This window comes from Acartia tonsa, chromosome 14 (assembly GCF_053477335.1).
Source record: "Acartia tonsa isolate MP-2025a chromosome 14, ASM5347733v1, whole genome shotgun sequence".
In the NCBI taxonomy this organism is placed as follows: Eukaryota; Metazoa; Arthropoda; class Copepoda; order Calanoida; family Acartiidae; genus Acartia; species Acartia tonsa.
In genome coordinates, this window is record NC_137273.1 from 3,968,605 (window position 1) to 3,990,905 (window position 22,301).

Genomic DNA, 22,301 nt, shown 5'->3' on the forward strand with positions numbered 1-22,301 from the left:
GCCCATGCCAACGACCTGGATCCAACAGCGTAATTTCGACTGGCAATTGATCAAGCTAGATCCCAAAATGACGAGGACTGGAAAGAGTGCTAGTTCTGTAAAGGTAAAAATTATATTTAAGGCCTAATTTACTATTGTACAAATTGCTGCTACCCTTCGCTCAAAAAACTTATAAATTCGCATGTTACCGGATCGAAAGGAAAACCTTATCGGTTCATGCTTAACAGACCACAAAAGATTATTGACCAAGTATAATTATTTATTAATTTTCCACAGTGTGTTTAACATTTGATATTAGTAATTAAAATTCTAGGGGCGTAGCCACTGCTATCTAATATCTTTTTATGCATTGTAAATACAACAATTATTTCTTGTTTTAGAACAACAAGCCTACTGGAGGTGGCAAACCTAATGGAAGTGCCAGAGGTGGAAGTGCCAAAGCTCCAAGTGCCAAAACTGGAAGCAACAAATCTACTGGAGGTGGCAAAGGTACAACAGCAAAGGTAGGGTTTTAAGTTTTATTGTTATCGGTTTTTGGTTTGTTGGTGTTTTGTTGTTAAACTAAACTTACTAACATGATGTCTGTTTGTGGGTTTGTACCAACAAATCTCGTTAACCGTTGAACAAATTGGGTCCCTCTAACCATATAACTTAACCTAGCCTAACCTAACACAGTCATTTTGTCGGGAGAGGGGGGGGGGGGAGGGTAAAGTTTTAAAAAATAGAAGAAAAAAATTAGGATAATGCCGGTGTTGTTTAAAACTATAATCCTCGGTAAGTAATGCTTTACAATAATTATCTATATTATTTTTAGAACACAACTAGAACCACAACATCTCCAATGAGGCCAATAAATATTACCCCACCTCCATCTCCACGGGCACGGCACCACTCCGCGAGTCAACGGACCGCGAGAGTTGTAGTTCCTCCTGCAACATCATCACGATCCCAGTCCCAGTCATCACGACCCCAGGGATCATCTGGCCCTTCTGGTGAGATGGAAGAAAGCGAGGTATTATTTTTATTTCATTTTGTCATCCAGAGGATACAAATTACAATTATTTAGGATATATATCGACTTAGCCTGGAAAAAATAACTTGTAAGATTTGACTAAATTTTTGGTAAACATTGACCAATAAAAATTTACCTTGTAAATTTTTACAAACAAGTTGGTCAAATTTTACCAAGTTGATTTTTTGGTCAAAGTCCAAAAATCTGGACTTAGCCTAAAAATTTACCTTGTCAATTTTTACCAAAAAGTTGGTCAAATTTTACCAAGTTTTTTTGTTTGTCAAAGTCCAAAAATGATGGAAGATGCTTAGGATCACTTGCTCTTGTTTGTGGATAGTCTTCTTTTCTACCACGTAGTTTTTAAAATACCAAGACTTGAAAATATGTGGTTTAATATGTTTCATTTTAAGGATTTGTTCACCGGGGCCGTTATGAACCAAATTCAGAACCAATTTCAGCAGCTACGTACTTTCTTGACCTCACAAATGAAAAATCAAATAGAGCCCATTAATGCGTCCATCAGAAACTTGGTAAACAAAACGTCCACAAACCATGAGTTAGTGAAGAATGAAATCAAAGACCTGCAAGACAGTGTATCAAGAGATATGGCTGAAAATACTAAAACCCTGAAAACAGAAATGAAGAAAACCGGCCAAATTGTGGAAACCTTGGTGACTGATCTAAGAAGACTGACCAATGTGGATGAGCTTGATGAGGAGGAGGCGAATAAAGGGCCTAGTGAGAATCAGGATGTTGTCGTGGACCAGATTTTCTCACCAGAATTTTACAAAGAAAGAATAAAGAACCATGACCCCTTGGAAAAAGATGGTTATATGAGAAGAGAAGAAATTATCTTTTTCATCCAAAATTTCGAAGACTCACGGAAAGTGGATATAGGCTGGCAAACCTTACTGAAAGTATGCCGAGACATCATAACCTTCCTGTATGTCGTGTTCGAGCAGTTCACCTTTGACGCCCGCATCACAGCTGCCTTTTGGACTGCTCCGGAAGTTATTGATGACGAAACTGGTAAGTAAATATTATTTTGTAAATTTGACATGATGAGAAAACGTTTAAAACAGGGAGAAGGGAGGTGGGGGCAAGGGAAATAAACCGAATAAAAGGGGCATTCCTATTCTTGCTAGCAGGTGACCATGTACAATAATCTTTTTATATATATATTTTATTTGTGAAAATAAATCTTGTGCAGAATATACACCCCTGGTACAATAATAAACATGTACCTATGCAGAGTTAATTGAAAATTTCATTATTATTTCAGTGGAACGTTTCTTGGATCATTGTAAGTTAGTGCTTAACGAGACGTACCTACATGAAGCTATCCCACCAAATTTGTGGAGAACAGGAACCTATGTGTCTTCAAGCGACCTTTTTCTAGTGAGGAACCACATACAAGCTTGTAGGTAATTCAATTATTTATCGCATCTATTCCGCGTCTATTAAATGTGAAAGTGGTAGTTTTACAAAATGCATTTCAATGTTCTTTAGTTAAAAAAGTAGTTTCACGAAATGTTAACTGCATATTGTATTCTTGTTAAATTGTTAAACTACATTTCTATGGCATATGTTTCAAAGAATTTCAATTTTGTACCATGTATTTTTTTATGTGGCAAGACTTTTAGTTCATCTTTTCTTGATATATGTTATATGTTATATATTGAGACTGTTTTGATATAAACCCTTTTTTTATCTAGGTTCTTGCGCAATTTCGAACACACTTTTAAAGAGGACGCGACTGGTTTTTGTGAAAATAAGAAGAGGGCCGAAGATTATATGATTGCTAATGAGGATCCTGTCTGCTGGAGGCTATTTCGAGGGATGGTAACGCGAAAACAAGAACGCGCATTGTCAACCCCAAACTACAAGTATGAACAGGTTTTTGAAATCAAGCCAAGGAAGGAGACAAGCAATAAGAAAGGCAAGAAAGACAAGAAAGACAAGAAAGACAAGAAAGACAAGAAGGAAAAGGCACAGAAACGATCAGCCTTACAGATGTGTGAATTTTATCTGGCCCCTGCAGAGATACAAAGAATTAAGCGGCGTATTAAACCGAAGACAATCACAACTTCAACACCAGGTGTTACAGCCGAAGACAAGAAATTTTACCACATGTTAGGTGCCCACTCAATGGGTTGCTTACCCCACGAAGTTCAAGGAAAGAACCCGATTTACTTGAGAATAAACAATGACAGGTCGAGAAATTCATTTCAGATCAAAAATTATGCAGACATGGCAAAGAACCCCAAGCAATTTTTCAAGACAGTCCATAGTAATAAGAAGGTTATACAAAGAGCTGTAATGTATTATTCGTACGCCACAAACAATTTGAAACCAGAAATGAGTGAAGAACAGACAAAGATTCACAATGCCAGTGAGAAAGCAACTAGAATTTCAAAAAATAGAAAGATGAATGCTGCTGATGAATCCACTGCTGATGATTGCACTGCTGATGATTCCACTGCTGATGATTCCACTGCTGATGTATCCACTGATGGTGAAGACAATGATGGTGGAGGCAATGCTGTTGAAGACAATGAAGCTGAAGGCAATGCTGTTGAAGAAAATGGTATGGAAAACATTGCTGATGAAGAAAGCAACAATGGTGAGGAGCTTGTAATTGATGACGGAGGCGACGACGTTGAAATGAATTCAAATGATGATCAGATTGGGAATGACTTACGCATACCACCCGCGGAGAATCCAGCAGTAACTCCAGAACCAGTAAAGCACCCAGTAAAGCCACGTAGGTTATATGAAGATCCAATTGTCAACAGCCAGTCCAATAATAAACCCAAAGTAAATGTATTTAAAAACATCACAAGCTCCAAAAGGAAGAAGCATGGAAAGGGCTCGAAAAAGTCGAAGAAGATAATTATTTCTGAAACAGACGATGAGGGCCAAAATGTGGGAAATCTTGATGATACAGTCCCAATGCAAGATGATGAACAACCACCAAACTTTCCACCACTGCAAAGACAGAAAGAATTTTATGGACGAAATAATTCAATCACAGGTACATATTTGTTGAACATTAATTATTATTTATAAGTTTTATCTTTCCTCGTATTGTGTATATACTGCACAAGATTTTTTTTCCTCTGCTACTAATTTTTTTTAAATTTTTCTTCCCCCCCCCCCCTAGTTTTTTTTCACCAAGTAGGGGGAAAATTGAAAAATATTTAAAGAACTCTATGATTTATTTATTCTATCCCTCCTACAACACATTTCCTTTTAAAATTTTTTTTTCAACCAAGTAGGGGGGGTGGGGGGGTGGAAAAAATGTTTTCAGTACTTGCTTTTTGTTTGGAAACGTATAAAATTAATGTATAAATTAATTATTTACAGGCAACAGTAACGAGAGACAGGTGACTGGAAAGGCAACAAGTGTCGTGGAGGAAAGCAGCAGTGATGAGAATGATGAGGATGCCGAAGGTATTGTTATTTATAGTTTGAAAAACGTAGGAACTGTATCACCTAAATTTAAGTTTATTAATATTTTAGTTGAGAAGTAGTCTTAGATAAAAACCCTGTGGATTAATTTTGTTTTAAGGGAAACTTCGTACAGGCCCTGACAGGGTTTTAGGCTAAAATTTGTATGGGCGCAGCCGCTATCTATAATACTAAGTAGCTTAATGTCTGTCCGGCCGTCAGAAGCTTAAGATCTCAGTAACCACTGAATCGATCGAGGTTACGGTAAAATTTTACCACCTTTTAAATCGTATAGGCTGGTAAAATTTTACCATAAAAGTGGTAAAAACTAGGTTTTTTATGGTATTAACTGTATCCTGGAGATCGGATTCTACTCTTCTGTGTATTGGTCCTGCGGTGATTTTAAGCTATTTCCTTGGAGGGGGGGGGGGGGGGGGTTGGGTAACATTTATACTATTTGAAATAATGACTATAATAATTATTTAGATGATGTGGCGATCATTCCAAAGAAGAACCGGGAGCGAAGGCAAACCGCATTGGAAGCCGAAGAAAAAACCAAGAGAAGTTTACAGCTGGACTCCAATGACCCATCATTCGAGGTGGATAACGAAGATGACGGAAACCAGAGTGACGAAATTTTGGAGGTTGAGGACATTGAGGGCAAGAATGACGGCAATGCAAGTAAGGAAATTCAGATACATCCATGTGGAATAATATTACCCAAACTTGCCATTATAATTGAAAACCACACGGGTCATTATGAGGTTGTTGCAGTAGGCTCAAATGTTTCGATATACAACCAAATGGAAATTTTAGAACTCATCAACATTGACGGTAAGTTACAGGTCTTAATGTAATAAATGGGGGGGGGGGGGGTGGGCGAAAGTGACACTTTTTTGGGGCTTTTATTGGCGGTTCTCGGCGGTGGCGACGCCGTTTCTTCACAGTTCCATATTGTACCCCTATAAAGCAACTGCCAATGCAAAATTCCCCCTTTTATCTTTGATTGGCATATTAATATAGGGTAAAAAATATTGCTTGTTTTCATTTGAATCTGATTAATAGTAACTAATGTTCATATAGGTATGGAAATAATATTGAAGCTACAATTATGTACATTTGCTTTAACATTTTTTATTTCTTTGTAGGAGAAAAAGCAAAGTGGAAAAAAGATGGAGAAGAAGGTGAATTACTTTCTGACATCAAAGAAGAAGCACCAGAGAGTGATGATACAGATGAAGGTCATCAATCAGACCCAGACACTGGAACTGGCAGTAGTAGTAGTAGTGAAGAAGAAGAAGAAGAACGCAGGCCAAAAGCAAAAGTGGCCCAAAAGCCAAAGCCTACCAAAGAAGCTCCTAAACGTCCCAGAAAACAAACAACATTTCCATCAACGAATCAAATTGATGCGGTGTTGTACAGAAACCAGAGCAGAGCAAGCACGAGCAGAGCACAAATTAATTCAAGCCGGGAATATGCTGAAAGCGCAGGCACATCAAATCCTGATGAAGACGTAAACCCAGAACCAGGTTGTAGTTATAGTCAACTCAGTCCAGAGCAAGGTTGTAGTAATAGTCAACTCAGTGAGCAACCTAACCAAATTAAGCTGCAGCAAATGTTGAACAGAACAAATACACATTTGCCCGATTTCGGCCAGCGTGGTGAGGCTCGGACAAGAAGAGATGCCAACAAACGAGTAAAGGACAACATGAAGAAGCAAAGATTGTGGGAACAGGGACACAGGCCTGAAGATGATGAGTTAGAGAAGAAGAAAAGATCAAGCTCCAGACCACCACAGAGAGCAAGTTCTCAACAATGTTCTCAAAACATAAACAATTACAGTATCTTTGGCAGCTACATTACAGCTGATTCGGGAAAGGGGTGTATATTCTGCACAAGAAATATTGTTTGTCCACGGCTAAAAATTTTTAAAATTTACAAATGTTTTCAGTTTTCTTAATTATTACCTTTTTTTCTTACCTCCATCTATTTATATTTAATGAAATATAATATACATCCCTGAGCAGACTTGGAAAAAATATTATACATCCGATCCATGTAGAATATACATCCCTGGCAGAATGGAGACAAGTATTATCCGTCGGAACTTTCGTCTGAAAACGAAGAACAAGACGAAGAACAAGACGAAGAACAAGACGAAGAACAAGACGAAGAACAAGACGAAGACCTGATTATAGGTCGCAGTCAATCCCAATAATTCCAGGACTTTACGTATATATATATTTATATGTAATTTTTTTTGATTTCATAAGTTTCATCTTCAATTTTTTTTTATAATATCTAGAAAGGAGTCTTTTCCCAAAATGCATTTGAAGTTAATTTAGTGAACCGTATATTTGAACCTGTTTAAATGTGTTTAAACTCTATTTATATGGCATAAATTTGAAGAAAGTTAAATTTTCTACCACGTACTTTTACCATCTTAACAAAGAAAAATATGCAATTCACAAAATTAAGTTCAAATGCATTTTGTGAAACTACCCCTTTCCACCAATTAAGTTTAATGAGCTTAAAGTTAAGAGCTTAAACTGAAAATTTTTTGTTGTATAATCTGTCGCATTTTTTGTAATTCAGTATATAGCAGTTGTAGTTTACCCCCTAAACTAAGGAAAAAAAGTATTCAGAACTAGCTTTTGTTAATTTTATATATTTGTTTAATTTTGTATAAAAATATTATATATATGACAGTTATCGTAGGGAATGTTTTAATTAATACGGTGGTAGATTTCCATGGTAAAATGCGTAATGTTTATGTGCTGTAATTAAAAAAGAGAACGTTTCAAATTTGTATAAACTTTTTGTAAATGTTAAATTTGTCTATATACTTGTTTACAATATAAGATATACCAATATGTGATCTTGCTGGCCACCCTATTATATTAAAATTCCCTACGTCAGTTTTTTGGACATTTATTAATGAAAATTTAATACCAGTGATAATTTGTTTCTTTTCAAATTTAATATAGAATGTCCGACATGACAGCCACAGCAGCAGCCGACTTAGAGAGAGACGAACAGCACGAAGAACAGAAGCCGGAAACCACAAGTGGGTGAGTAATATTTTAATATGTATAAAACGAAGTAGAATGATGTCTGTCTGTCTGTCTGTCCGTCCGTCCGTCCCTAGCTATATTTTGGTAACCATTCATCGAATCGGATTCGACAATCCATCACAACATAATTACATAAATACATATTACATATTTTTTGGTAATTACTTCTTTGGGCAAAGGTCCGATTACCTGGGATATATAATATATATTTATATATTTCAGTGATAGCGAAAAACAGAAGAACGAAATGAGTGTGTCTGAGCCTGAGCTGCCTGCTAAGCTGGATGACCTGCCTGATACCCCTCCTAAATCGTCTGATACAGAAGATTTGAACCTAACTTTGGATTGCACTACGTAAGTTTATTTATTTTTGTTACCATTCTATTTCTGTTCGGAAGGTGGTAGTAGCCGGATTGAAAAGAGTAGGATAAACATTATTGTTATGGCGAATAATTATAGTTTCATTCAGGGGTGTACATTACGCACAAGATTTATTTTGTTCCCGTGGTACAAAATTTTGTATTTTTTTCCCACCTATTTTTATCTCACCAAGTAGGGACGGAAATGGAGAAATATTGAAAGAACTAAAATTTTTGGTCCTACCACACATATTTTAGTTATTTTCCCCCCACCACCTGAACAGGGGATCCCATATAGGATATACACCCCTGATATTTCAAATTAGCAGCTACGCTAAACCCTCTAATATGAAGTATATCTCTTAAAGTTTCTTTTGCCACTCCCTTCCCTTGCCGGTACCTATGAGAAGAACCCGATCTGTTCAGTGGTTATCGAGATCCTTCGGTACATAAACACGGACATCCTGTTACTTTAGTATTATTTTTTTTTATTTTTCAGGGACGACGATGGATGGGAGACAATGCAGAAAATAAAACAAGACCTTAGGGCAGCAAAGCAAAAAATTGCTTCTTTGGAAGAGGAGATCGCTTGTTTGGAAACACAAACAAAGTAAGAAATTTTTTTCACTTCTTTTTTTGGTATTTAATCCGGGCGACTGTGTTGTAAATGATTTTTCGGTACAGACAAATTCACCTTTATATATTACAAAACTAGCAAGTATGCCTCTAGGGGTAAGGTGGGAGGGGTAAATGTGGACCAAAAAAAAAGTTTACTATTTAATTATAATATGATTGCTTAATTCAGGGAGCAATCCAAGAGATGTCCGGCGGCACAAAAGGATGACCAGAAGGTCGGACAAGCCTCTGTTATGGAAGGAGAAGCAAAGTAAGATATCCTATTATATAAAGTAGTAAGCGTTTTTTGTTTGTCCCGAAGGATAACCGCTAAACCGATATTGTACTCCTTTAAAGTGAAGCTTCTTATAGGTCCTGGAAAGGTTTTAAACTATTTTTGTGCAGGGTGTCTTCACCCCCTTCCCCAAAAAATATTTTTACTCTTCTGAAACTGAAATTGAAAATGGGAAGATGTTGATTTTTCCCCTTCCAACCTTAAGTGCCCCTAGAGGTTTCTAGGGGCGTAGCCACTAGTTTCTTTTAATAATCTTTTTTCATACTTTATCCGGGCGACTGTGTTGTAAATGATTTTTCGGTACAGACAAATTCACCTTTATATATTACAAAACTATAGCAAGTATGCCTCTAGGGGTAAGGTGGGAGTGGTAAATGTGGACCATAAAAAGTTTACTATTTAATAATAATATGATTGCTTAATTCAGGGAGCAATCCGAGAAATGTCCGGCGGCACAAAATGATGACCAGAAGGTCGGACAAGCCTCTGTTATGGAAGGAGAAGCAAAGTAAGATATCCTGTTATATAAAGTAGTAAGCGTTTTTTGTCTGTCCCGAAGGATAACCGCTAAACCGATATTGTTCTCCTTTAAAGTGAAGCTTCTTATAGGTCCTAGAAAGGTTTTAAACTATTTTTGTGCAGGGTGTCTTCACCCCCTCCCCCAAAAAATATTTTTACTCTTCTGAAACTGAAATTGAAAATGGGAAGATGTAGATTTTTCCCCTTCCAACCTTAAGTGCCCCTAGAGGTTTCTAGGGGCGTAGCCACTAGTTTCTTTTAATAATCTTTTTTCATACTTTATCCGGGCGACTGTGTTGTAAATGATTTTTCGGTACAGACAAATTCACCTTTATATATTACAAAACTATAGCAAGTATGCCTCTAGGGGTAAGGTGGGAGTGGTAAATGTGGACCATAAAAAGTTTACTATTTAATAATAATATGATTGCTTAATTCAGGGAGCAATCCGAGAAATGTCCGGCGGCACAAAATGATGATCAGAAGGTCGGACAAGCCTCTGTTATGGAAGGAGAAGCAAAGTAAGATATCCTATTATATAAAGTAGTAAGCGTTTTTTGTCTGTCCCGAAGGATAACCGCTAAACCGATATTGTTCTCCTTTAAAGTGAAGCTTCTTATAGGTCCTGGAAAGGTTTTAAACTATTTTTGTGCAGGGTGTCTTCACCCCCTCCCCCAAAAAATATTTTTACTCTTCTGAAAATGAAATTGAAAATGGGAAGATGTTGATTTTTCCCCTTCCAACCTTAAGTGCCCCTAGAGGTTTCTAGGGGCGTAGCCACTAGTTTCTTTTAATAATCTTTTTTCATACTTTATCCGGGCGACTGTGTTGTAAATGATTTTTCGGTACAGACAAATTCACCTTTATATATTACAAAACTATAGCAAGTATGCCTCTAGGGGTAAGGTGGGAGTGGTAAATGTGGACCATAAAAAGTTTACTATTTAATAATAATATGATTGCTTAATTCAGGGAGCAATCCGAGAAATGTCCGGCGGCACAAAAGGATGACCAGAAGGTCGGACAAGCCTCTGTTATGGAAGGAGAAGCAAAGTAAGATATTTCTTTTAATATTATTTTTTCATACTTTATCCGGGCGACAGTGTTGTAAATGATTTTTCTGTAAAGACAAATTCAACGTGTTCCTTTATTTATTAAAAGCGAGTACTAGCAAGTACGCCTCTAGCTGGGTAAGGTGGAAGGGGTAAATGTGGAACCAAAAAGTTAACTACTTAATTTAAATAAATTATTATATATATATTGTTTAATTCAGGAACAAAACAGCTGCAGCTGGCTCTCCAGAAAATTCGGATGAGAACGAGGTTAAGGAAGTCACTGTTATGGAAACACCAGCAAAGTAAGATTTTTTAAAAATTGTTTTTACTACTTTATCCTGGCGACTGTGTTGTAAATGATTTTTCTGTACGCTAAACCCTCTAATATGAAGTATATCCTTAAAGTTTCTTTTGCCACTCCCTTCCCTTGCCGGTACCTATGAGAAGAACCCGATCGGTTCAGCGGTTAACAAGATCCTTCGCTACATACAAACAAAAATCGTTTTACTTTGTAGTATAGATTGTTTAATTTCAGGATGAAAGACCAACCGGATTTTGATATAATTTATGAGAACATAAAGAATCCAGGACCAAAAAGCCCAGGTATAGTACAATATTTATACTAGCGACTGTGCCCAAAGCATATAGTGAAACATTTCTGTACTACATTGTATTATTACACTAGGTTAGGTTAGGTTAGGTTAGGTTAGGTTAGGTTAGGTTAGGTTAGGTTAGGTTAGGTTAGGTTAGGTTAGAATAGGCTAGGCTAGGCTAGGCTAGGCTAGGTTAAAACTAGAAATATTACTCTTTCTATTAATACACTAGGTTAGGTTAGGCTAGAAAAAAAAACTATTGTAAAATTGAAGTATTTTTTTGTAAAAAAAAGTAATTTTAAAAAATATTTTAATTTCAGTGTATGGGGTGTCAGATGATGAGCAGGAGATGTTTGAACCACCCCCTCCTACAATCCCGCCAGCATCAAAACTGAGTAGGCGCAAAAGAAGTGCAACACCGGGGAAAATCAAGACCTGCGCCCATGGACGCAGTCCCCGAAGCGAGCTGCCATTGAACACGAGACTCATCGAATGCACCTATATGTGCCCAGACTGCCGCGTCTTCTTTCACAAGAGGCAAAAACAAAGAAAAGAAGGACAAAAGTAAGCTGATGTATAATAGTCCTTCCAGTCAGATCATATATAAACTATTTGTGATAAAAAAGTGATATATATCAAGATATCTTGAGTCAAAAATATGTTTAACCACCTTTAATTTGTACGTACATTAATCTATATGACAGTTTGACAGTTTTGTTCTGACGATGAAAATATTCATATAATATTATATTTGAAACCGCTATTCCTATATAGCAAATTTTTGAAAATTTAATAATGGAAAGTAACTTCGTAATATATTTTTCTTGTATAAAAATGTTCTAGTATAAAGTACAATTAGAATCCAGATCTCAGCAATTAAAACCTATGTATATTTGTGTTAGTTTCTCAGCTTAAACCGATTAAACATGCAGTTATATTATCTGTAAAACTATGTAATATTTGGTCATTTAAACCACGTCTAGAATTATAGACTAATTAAGAAAATTTCTGTGAATATATACCTATATAGTATCGCGCTATCGTACCTATGTAAATCATTATGTAAAAAAATATGTTTAAGTGTTTCAATCAATAAAGATAATAATGAAAACAATTTTTTTTTTATTTTTGCGTTTTGTGTACAAGCGAGGTTTTTCTATAATTAAGGTCGTTTTTTACCACTTACTCGTGATTTTTACCACCCGTTTTTACCACAATTATTGGTAAATTTTTACCATATTTACCCTATTTCTGGTAAAATTTTACCAGTTTAGGGCAAAAATATTACCAGGTGTTGAACAGTTTTACCACTTTTTTGGTAAAATTTACCGCAAATTTCTGGTAAATTTTACCAAAAAAGTGGTAAAAATTGGTCAAAATCTGGTATAAATTTGCGTCCTAAAATGGTAATATTTTACCGGAAATCTGGTAAAATTTTACCGATAATTGTGGTAAAAATCGATGGTAAAAAGCGTCTCGGAGTACCACTAAAAGTGTTTTTACCACGATTACGGTAAAATTTTACCACCTTTTAAATCGTATAGGCTGGTAAAATTTTACCATAAAAGTGGTAAAAACTAGGTTTTTTTATGGTATTAATTCCGTCCTGGGTAATACCCTGGCCTTTCTAATTATAAGCCTAGGCAGAGCCATGCTGGTGATGCTAGCTCAAGCGTGTACCGTGGTTTCTGTAGAACTGTACTTCTGAAGCCAATACAGGGTTACGAAAGTTTAAATTGATGTTTTTTTTTAATGTTAATATTAAATGTAATTTATAGTTTTGTAATGACATATAAAATATATATTCGATAGAATATAAAAAAATATAGTGCATTCAATATTAAAAAAAAATATTTAAATATATATATAGTTGTTAACCATATATGAACATATAATGAATCTATTTCCGGCCGGGTTCTTAAAAGATATTGCCGCGTTTTTTCGACATTTTTTACGCTATGAATAACAAGCGCGACATTCGCGAAATCTAAAAGAGTATACAATGATTTATTTAATTATTTCGCTTTTGATGGTACGGCCTTCATAGAAAAAAAAAAGATTATCTTCAATCCATTTTTGCTGCATATTAATTAATGCATCTTTTTAGAGCTGTGTTAGACATTAGAAAAATTGCTAAAAAAATAATTTAAAATTCAGTATTTTTATGTTATATACTCTGTTTGAAATTCTATCGTCAACGTTCAATCAATCAATGTCTAAAAAACGCCGAAAAAATGTGGCATTCATCTTTTAAAAACCCATCTCGGTGGTATTTCCGGTTGGCAAAGACAACATAAATATAGAAATCATGAAACATTGTTGTTCCACAATTTTGCCACATTTTTAAACATCTTGCTTAAAAAAAATCTTCCTTGTAAATTCTACAAATTTAAATATTTAGAGAAAATTGAGTAGTAATTTACTTCTTGATTCAAAATATTTGATTAAATTGAATCAAAACTAATAATTATTTTTGGCACTCTATATTCTGCAAATAATCATAAGCTTATCAATAGTGCGCATGCGCGCACAGAGGTGCCATAAATTTCAAAACTTAAAAATATAAGTTTTGTAGCGAAATTACTCTATAATTCGAAATCTCTGTCTTTCTTTTAGAAACATTCAGGGGAATATACGAAAGCTTATATTTATATTAAAGATGAAAAATCGATAAATTCAAATGCACACGGCACATCTGCGTAAACACACCCTGGATTTTTTTTCTTTTAATTTTAATTCGTATGAAGCTAGCTCAAATAAGTAAATATTAAATTTGATATATTTTTGACGATGCGGGAGGATGTTTTAAAAGAAATGATGAAATAATTTTCAAGGTTTTAAAAAAAAGTTAGCTTCTTTTATGCGAAAAAATTCAATAAAAAGTAAAAATTTTTACCAAAAAGTTGGTCAAATTTTACCAAGTTTTTTTTTTTGTTAAAGTCCAAAAATCTGGACTTAGCCTAAAAATTTACCTTGTCAATTTTTACCAAAAAGTTGGTCAAATTTTACCAAGTTCATTTTTTTTGTCAGAGTCCAAAAATCTGGACTTAGCCTAAAAAAATACCTTGTCAAATTTTACTAACTTTTTGGTAAAAATTGACCAAATTGCGTTTTTTTGTCTAAGTCCGAAAATTCGGACTTAACCTGAAAAATAGAGTTGTAAAATTGACCACATTTTTGGTAAAACTTCCAAAAGTGGTAAAATTAAAAAAAAAAAAAAAAATTTAAATTTAGGCTTCATTGTATAGAAGTCATTATTTTAAAGTACTACAACTGATTATGAAGAGCTGTTTTTAATTTAAAACACAAAAAACGGGTTTTTTTGTTTCGTCAAATTTTACAAAAAAAATGGTAAAATTTGACTAATTTTTTGGCTAAAATTTTTGCTGGTAAAATTTACCACGAAACTGGTATATTTTACCAGGTTGACCAGCTTCACCACTTTTCTGGTAAAACGATTTTTTTTTCTGGTATTTCGTAGAACCTGGGATAAAAATCAATTAAGTCTGTATGTGAAGTAAAAAACTTCCTTGTAATATAAATAATACAAACAAATTAATTTAATTGACCAATTTTGTCCTTATTAAAGCATATTAAGTCTGTGCCAGATTTTATGAAACTACATTTTAGAATAGTTATTTATCGTATCGTATTATAGACAACTTTCCGCGGATAGTAAAATGATAAATTATGAGTTTAATTCCAGAGTTTAATTAGTTGGCCCAGATTTAATAATTTTTTCCAATATGGCTTCGTAACCGAATAATGTCCGCAGGATTAGAACTGGTTATCAGTCATACTGAAAAATCATGTATACCATCATATTATATATTTCTTTTTAAAGTAGTAAAGATTTTTGTCTGGAGATTAAAATCTCAATAACTACTGAACCGATTGGGTTCTCTATTTTAGGAAAATTCCACATGGGCCCTGCAGTGGTTTTATACTATTTATGTTAAGATTTTAGTCTTAGGATGTTTTTAGGCTATTTTTCTAGCCCCCTGTGCACCTTCGTTTAAAGGCTTCTAGATTGTAGGGGCGTAGCTGCTAGTCTCTCTATATACCAATCTATCTATACACTAAGTGATTTAATTGACCAATTTTATCATAATTAAAAGTATATTTTCTAGCCATTAATCACAAAAGGAAAGAAATATGTATTAGAATGTATTAGACAGCTTTCCTCGAATAGCAAAATAAAATTATAAGATTCATTCCAGTTAAGTCAGCGCCTAGGGGTCTAAGTCTTAGGCTAACAATACTGATATTAAGATAATATTTTTATTGCATTATTGCAAATTTTCTATAATATAATACGAAACATGATTTATCAGTATGGCTATCATGCATTTGCATGGTTTCAAAACTATCTAAAACAGTAGTCTTATAATACTTTCAAAAATATACTTGAGAGGGTAGTTTGCTATCTAATTTTTTTTTAATTGTTAAATTTAAGGGCCAGCTTCACTGACAATTACAAATTTAATCAACTAGCTTCTGTAAGCATAACCAAAAATTGACATTGAATTGCAACTGTTAAATATTTTTATGTTATTCAGGCTTTTTAAAAATACATTAGCAACAGTTTGTAAGTAAATAACAAATTTTATTGAAAAAAGCCGTTGGACATAAAAAGAATTCAACAACAAGGATGACAACATCCATGAGTAGCGAAGCTCTAAAAATTCATGAAAGGACAAACGGACAAAATGAATTATAGAGACAATGTTCAGTTGATAAATGTGCTATTATTCTTACAAATCTCGAAATCTTTAAATGTCTTTTATGCATGACCGACAAACTTACGGACAAAGTGAATTATACACTTGAAGATAATAAATACAGTGAATCTTCACCAAAAGTTTCACTCATCTATCTGCAAAAGCAGCCGAGAAAATCGTGACGGACAGACTGTCGCACATAAAAAGTTAATTATAGAGTAGCTTCGCTGTTAAAAGGGTGAATCCTAAAATGGTGGGTCCGGCTCTCTGGCATATCTCAATTTTGGCGAACTTAAAATTTTGCAACGCCTTAGTAGAAACAAAATTAATTTATATTTAGAATATATACATTCTGTATTAAAAAGCAATTAAAATTATCAAGAAATTTAATTTTGTATAACAAAAATATCAATTTGATTTTAAAAATTAGCGATGACATCGCAGACAACTTCGTATGAAACTAATGTAAAAATTCGAGTTACTTCTAGGATGTCATGACACTTTTTTTTAGTAGCGAAGCTACTCTATTTCCAAAATATCCATCTATACTTAACTTTGTCATAAATGGAGTAGGGGAAAGGTGGTTTTCTCAGCTACTATTCAAGATAGACACCTGAAACTTCTTGACACCATTCATATAATCATTTTTGAAAACAATAGCAGTTGTAGGTAGCTTTACCCCTTCCGTTTTTGAGTGGGGAGGAGGGGGACGGGCATTGAACGCTTCCTTTAACCTTTTATATCATCCTCTATTACAGCAAGAAGGTTGTGTGCATATTCCCTGGTTGTTAAAAAATTTCCGACCGTAAGTCGTTACCTTGATAAAACAAACAAATAAACTATTAGGAAACCATTGTTCTAGAGTTCCTCAGGTGTTTTCTATCTAATTTTATGTGTGAGAGTCCACATCTCCATCCTTGGGGTTACAGGATGCGAACAAACAAGGCAGGATCATGCAGGTGAAGAACAAAAATATTTTTTTTTACTTAAACAAAGCTTTACATTACCAATATACTAAAAGATCCTATAGTAGTCCATATCAATTTAAAATATAGGGTTTAAAGTCATTTTCAGGTTTTGGGTATGACCTGCATAAAACTTTAAATGGCTCCTATGAAAGCACTTTTAGACTAAGATAATTTTATTTTTAAACTCCAAGCTTAAACTAACATGTTAACATGACATATTAAAATGTCATAAAAATCTGCCGCTATTTTCCCACCAACCGCTAACTGCAGTGACAGACAGCTTCCAAGTACACCACTGAAGTTTATATTTTGAGAATTCTAATACAAAATAAACTTTTTTTTTGGAAAAATTGCTCTTCTACCCTCAAAAATAAAGAAAACTACAGCAGCTTAAAATCTTTAAAAAGGGCCTAACAAGGATGACAACATCCATAAGTAGCGTGGCACAAAAATCGTGGATGGGAATACATACAAATAGAATGAAAGAGTAATCTTTAAAATCAAGAAAAGATTCACTGGAAAAAATAAACACAAAACCTTATTTTATTTTCTATAATGATTGACATACCAACGGCCAAAGTAAATTATATGCTGGATTTAATTTAGATATCAATAACTAAAAAAGATTTGAAAATCGGACCATAAACACCAAAGTTATGGTGAAAAATTTGAAAAATACAAATATAGCCTAAAACCTGCTAAAAAGCAGTCCGACCGCTATGAATGTGTTAAAGTTAATTATGCTCGTTAGTGTTGGGAATGTTGACAAAAAGTTTCAGCCTTCTATCTGTCATAGGAGCCGAGAAAATCACGTTCCCCCCACTTTGTCTCCAACCGAAATACGGACATTTTGAATTATAGAGTAGCTTCGATACTAAAGTAAAAGGGTAGGAAATACAGAAATTCTTTATAAAACAAACACTCTTTTAGACGGACTAAAAGACATTTTAAATTATAGAGTAAATTGCAAACAAATAAAAGATTCATTTTTCAGCTCAATTTGTTCCTGCAAACATTTAAAAAAAAGCCTTTCTATAATTTTCATCGGTCCCCCCGCCCGTACGTCCGTCCATACGAATTAGAAAGTGTAGCAACTCTACCAAGAAAGTCTGTACGTTCATTTAACCCTTAACGGTCGGAGAGGGGGGGGGGCGTTGAACGCCCCCCCATCCGTTTTTTTCTATCTCATTTTCTGTGTGTGAAAGATAAAGAGCCCATACTGCTTGACTTTTTAAGTGTGGGTATGACACATAACTGAGAGTTGGAATTTTTTGAATATCTCCATCCTGGCGGGCACAGGATGCCAGCAAACCTGGCAGAGTCATCCAGGTAAAGAACAAAAATATTTTTTTAATTAAACAAAGCATTTTATCTTACCAAAATACTAAAATATCCTTTAGTAGTACATCCTCATATTAAATACAGGTGTTCAAGTCAATTTCAGGTTCCAGGTATGATCCTGCAGGTCCTGATCCTCCAGGTCTCCAGAAATCTTTAAAAGGCTCCTGTGGCCGCAATTTTTGACTTAGAGACTTCAAACTTTAAACTTAAGCTTTTCTTACATGTCTACATAATGTATTAAAATTTCATAAAGATCCGCCGCCGTTTTCCCGCCGACCGCCGACTGCGGCGGCTGGCAGCTGCCAAATATAGCTGCTGCCGCTGAAATTTATGTTTTGATATTTCAAATATAAAATTTACATAAAAATAAACATTTTCTGCAAAAAAATTTTCTTCTAGCTTCAAAAATAAAAAAGTTACAGCCGTTTAAAATTTTTAAGTAAAAAAGGACCTAAAAACAAAGGTTGTTAAATAAAAGGGTGAAGGAAGCAAAAATTGACTTTGACTTACTTAAGGTCGGAAATTCATCATAACACAGGGGACTTGCACCAAAAAATATAGCCCTCTAGCTCTAATAGGAACTGAGATAATAAGGGGGAGCGTTGAACGCCCCCCCCCCCCCGACTGATTAAGGTGCGGCAAGGGGCCCGACTGTTAAGGGTTAAAACATGCTGATTTGTAACTTTTTTGACAACATTTTTTGTATGAAATAATAATTAAAATCGACATTTTAGAATTGTCATATCAATTTCGAATTTTTCATAATGATTCCTATGACAGTTAGGCACAATTTAGAACAGTTTTGTACGAATAAGAAAGCGTAGCAACTCTATATTATCTATCAGAAAGTCAGTAACTCCATTAAAAGATGCTGTTTATCCTTTTTATCTGGTTTTTGGAATAATGATTCCTAGGAAAATAAGTTAAAGTATTATAAGCAAGGCATCTCTATAATCAAATCCTAAATATGAAAGTATGTCCTTTTACTGATTCCTATATTTATGCAATTTTACAAAAAATGTATGTACAATTTTGTTTAGACTTGGAAATTAATGTTCGTAATTTATTGTTTGACTGTTCTTCCTTCTGATTTTAGAGCTTTGATTTTATGGATGTTGTCATCCTCGTTTTACTTTAAAGTGAACACATTTTATATTCTGCGAATAAATTGACGCCTAAGCTAAAGTCACCCGTTACTGTTGAAATGAAAGATAATCAGAAATAAAATATGATACATGTATAAAAAATCAATATTTTTTATATTTTTATTCTCAAAACTGTTTAATTAATGGTGGTGAATTAACCACTTTTTGGTACGCCCCCCTTGAAACGCCTCTATTATTCTACATTCAAATTGATAATAGTACACAATGTTATAAGGTACATTGTTGTATTGATTTTTTAAAAGAAAAAAGAAATTTAATTTTAAAAGATAATTTAATAACAACCGTTCGAGATTATATTAATCAATAATAATTTTTAGATTTTTTCGTTTAATTAAATTCTTTGAAATTTTGGCGATAGTTCTCAGTGAGTAAACATACAAAATGAATGTTGTTATATATTTTTGACTTTAAACAAATGCTTTAGTTAAGACAAATTAGTTGTACCAAATGATTTTTTTAGTAGAAGAACTACTCTATAACTCAAAATTTTAATGTGTTCGTCTGTAAGAATTGGTATTTGAAAAAGCTAAAGATTTTAACTGCTATATAATAAAGATGGCTAAATTTTTATGGAAAAATTATGGTTTCCTCAAAGGGACTAGTTGAGCAAAGAACACCGCAAACAATCTAAATTACAAATAAATTGAAAATAATGAATTCGGAAATTTTTAAAGTGAAGCTTCTCTATAATTATGGTCGATCGGTCAGTCTGTCTGTCCGGCCGTGACGGTTAGCTCTTTTTGTTAATTTAGACATTTTTTCTTATCAATTAAATAATTTTGTATGTTGATTCCTATATAAGTCAAATACGATTTAGGAAGCATAGCATCTGTTAAGTAAATGTTACTAGAATTTCTGTATGTCCATTTCAAACATGTTGATTTTAAATTTTTTTTGCGATAGTTGGCGATAATTGAAATAATGATTCCTAAGACAACATTGTACAGTGTTTTAGCCGAAGCTTCTCTATAATTAAGTCCTAAAAATGTAAGTATGTCCTTAAACAGTATCCTATATTTAAGCAGTTTTAAACTCTACAAATGTTGATGTGCGTTTGACCTACCACTTCAGATCTTTGCATTTATAGATGTTGTTTATGAATGTTTTCATAAAATCATAATGTTATTATAATTTACTGTATATGCACAAATTTATATCCAATAATATTAACCGTTCCTAACCTCTCTGGAGGGCCTTAACCCTGTCAGGATTATTTAATATTTCCTAAACTAATCTAACTCAACCTAACCTAACCTAACCCCTGGGAAGGGGGGTAAATCCTGGAGGGTTTCTGTTATAACTAACATAACTAAACCTAACCTAACCTAATTTTACTGAGCCAAAGTGAATCTAACCCCTGCGGAGGTTTTAAACCCATTAGGCTACTCAATATTATCTGACCTTACCTAACCTTACCTAAACCCTGCAGGGAGCCCTAATCCTGCGAAGCTACTCTATATTATCTATTCCTATCTAAATAAACCTAACTTAACCTAAACTAACCAATGCAGGGGACCCTAACCTTTTTGGGATACTCAATATTAATTAAACTAGCCTAACCTTACCTAATTGAATCTAAAATAGCCTGACTCCTGGAGGCAGCTCTAACCCTGCAGGGTTACCCAAGATTATCTTACTAAACCTACCCTACCTAACTCTATCCTAACCCCTAACATAACGGGTCTACTCAATATTACCTAACATAACCTAGCCTAGCTTAGCCTAACCTAATCTGACTTGATCTATCATAACCTAACCCCTATGGATGTGCTAACCCTTCAAGGGTACTTAACATTACCTAAACTAACTTAACATAGCCTAACCTAACCTAACCTAACCCATGTGGAGGGCCCTATTTCAGCGGGACAACTCAATATAACCTAACCTAATTTAATTTAACCTTGTTTAACCTAATCTAAACCATGTGGGAGGCCCTGACCCTATGGGGCTACTCAATTTCATCTAAACTAACCTAACTAAACGTAACTCAATCTCTGGAGGAGGCCCTAACCCTGTGGAGCTACTTAATTTTACCTAAACTAATCCCTGTGGAGGAGAGCCCTTACCTTGTTTAACCTAACCTTACCCGTGCAGGGGGCCCTAACTCAGCGGGGCTACTAAACTTTACCTCACCACTGCACTGTGGAGGGCCTCCAGGGCTTTAATCTGATAATTTTTCATTTTTAATATCCGAGGAAAGCTGTCTATAATACGATGCGTTAAATAATTATTACTCAGCTTTAAAAGAAATCAGATTTCAAGTCTTTAACTTCCCTCATGTCCAATTGTTGAAATTTTGAAAGTTTTTTAAATCTGCCGTTTGAATCATATTGTTTGTTACATCTATATTTAAACCTTTAAAGATTTTACTTTTCTATAAACCATTTCAAAATTAATTTATGATATACATTATTTAATATACAACATTCAAATATAATTTTTTTATTTCATAAATAACATTTTCTACTTTTCATCCCTATTGTCCTTAAAGTGTTAACTCAGTATAAACTTTGTACTTTCCCCCCAACTAATTTGTCTAACTACGCCTCCCACAATACAAAACTGTATAAAAGTCGTAAGAAATTAAGACGGAAAAAACTCGAGATATTTGTCATGCACGTAATACGTGGACCCACCATTTTAGGGGTCACCGTTAAAAGTTGTTGTTTATATTTTGATAATAAAAGGTATAATAAAAGTTCAGTTATCTTGTACAAATATAAATCTTATTATCTCAATTTAAATGGATTTAGTATTTTGAAAAATAATTGTAAGAAATGTGGTAAAGAAAATATTAACAATTTAGTACAATCAAACATATAATGCAAACTAATGAATAATTTAACAAGGATGACAACATCCATAAGTAGCGAAGCACAAAAAATCGTAGATGGGAATACGTACAGGTAGATTTAAAAAGTTTTTACTAAAATCAAGAATAGATTTATTGGATAAAATAAACATGAAACCTTGTTTTATTTTGTACGATAACGATTTACTTTGACAGTAAATTATATTAAAGATGCTCATAACAATGGGAAAATTTTTTTTTGTTACTGATATCCCCTAAAAGTTTGAAAATTGGATTAAAATAAACAAAGATATGGGGAAATATGTAAAACATATAAAAATA

General features: G+C 34.0%; 4 protein-coding genes across 5 annotated transcripts in view; all 4 read left to right on the top strand.

The window, feature by feature from the left end:
- The window catches only part of LOC145306375 (uncharacterized), a 73,060-nt gene that overhangs the window by 28,921 nt on the left and 21,838 nt on the right, over positions 1 to 22,301 (top strand). The gene's annotated exons all lie outside the window — the stretch shown is intronic.
- On the top strand, positions 5 to 5,320 carry LOC145306260 (uncharacterized). The gene is made up of 8 exons (XM_080148331.1): positions 5 to 103; positions 381 to 503; positions 815 to 1,012; positions 1,423 to 2,041; positions 2,295 to 2,436; positions 2,728 to 4,046; positions 4,379 to 4,465; positions 4,949 to 5,320. Exons 1-8 carry the CDS (start codon positions 5 to 7, stop codon positions 5,317 to 5,319), a joined length of 2,958 nt encoding a protein of 985 aa, XP_080004457.1. The 3' UTR covers position 5,320.
- On the top strand, positions 7,431 to 10,026 carry LOC145306263 (uncharacterized). 2 transcript variants are annotated; one of them, XR_013874941.1, is made up of 5 exons: positions 7,431 to 7,533; positions 7,759 to 7,890; positions 8,395 to 8,505; positions 8,701 to 9,313; positions 9,765 to 10,026. XR_013874941.1 is itself a non-coding variant. In XM_080148335.1 (4 exons), exons 1-4 carry the CDS (start codon positions 7,451 to 7,453, stop codon positions 8,783 to 8,785), a joined length of 411 nt encoding a protein of 136 aa, XP_080004461.1. In that variant the 5' UTR covers positions 7,431 to 7,450; the 3' UTR covers positions 8,786 to 9,406. The 2 variants fall into 2 exon arrangements, 1 of the variants encoding a protein (XP_080004461.1); XM_080148335.1 differs by lacking the exon at positions 9,765 to 10,026 and having other exon boundaries at positions 8,701 to 9,406.
- Positions 10,519 to 12,083, top strand: LOC145306264 (uncharacterized). The gene is made up of 3 exons (XM_080148337.1): positions 10,519 to 10,681; positions 10,915 to 10,982; positions 11,293 to 12,083. Exons 1-3 carry the CDS (start codon positions 10,665 to 10,667, stop codon positions 11,538 to 11,540), a joined length of 333 nt encoding a protein of 110 aa, XP_080004463.1. The 5' UTR covers positions 10,519 to 10,664; the 3' UTR covers positions 11,541 to 12,083.

Bases quoted from the DNA above. Each gene is read 5' to 3' on its own strand.
- LOC145306263 (XM_080148335.1), top strand. From the start codon at position 7,451: ATGTCCGACATGACAGCCACAGCAGCAGCCGACTTAGAGAGAGACGAA. The intron at 7,534-7,758 runs GTGAGTAATATT...TATATATTTCAG, and splicing joins AAGCCGGAAACCACAAGTGG to TGATAGCGAAAAACAGAAGA. The intron at 8,506-8,700 runs GTAAGAAATTTT...TGCTTAATTCAG, and splicing joins TGTTTGGAAACACAAACAAA to GGAGCAATCCAAGAGATGTC.
- LOC145306260 (XM_080148331.1), top strand. From the start codon at position 5: ATGCCAACGACCTGGATCCAACAGCGTAATTTCGACTGGCAATTGATC. The intron at 504-814 runs GTAGGGTTTTAA...TATTATTTTTAG, and splicing joins GCAAAGGTACAACAGCAAAG to AACACAACTAGAACCACAAC. The intron at 4,466-4,948 runs GTATTGTTATTT...ATAATTATTTAG, and splicing joins GAATGATGAGGATGCCGAAG to ATGATGTGGCGATCATTCCA.
- LOC145306264 (XM_080148337.1), top strand. The intron at 10,983-11,292 runs GTATAGTACAAT...TTTTAATTTCAG, and splicing joins TCCAGGACCAAAAAGCCCAG to TGTATGGGGTGTCAGATGAT.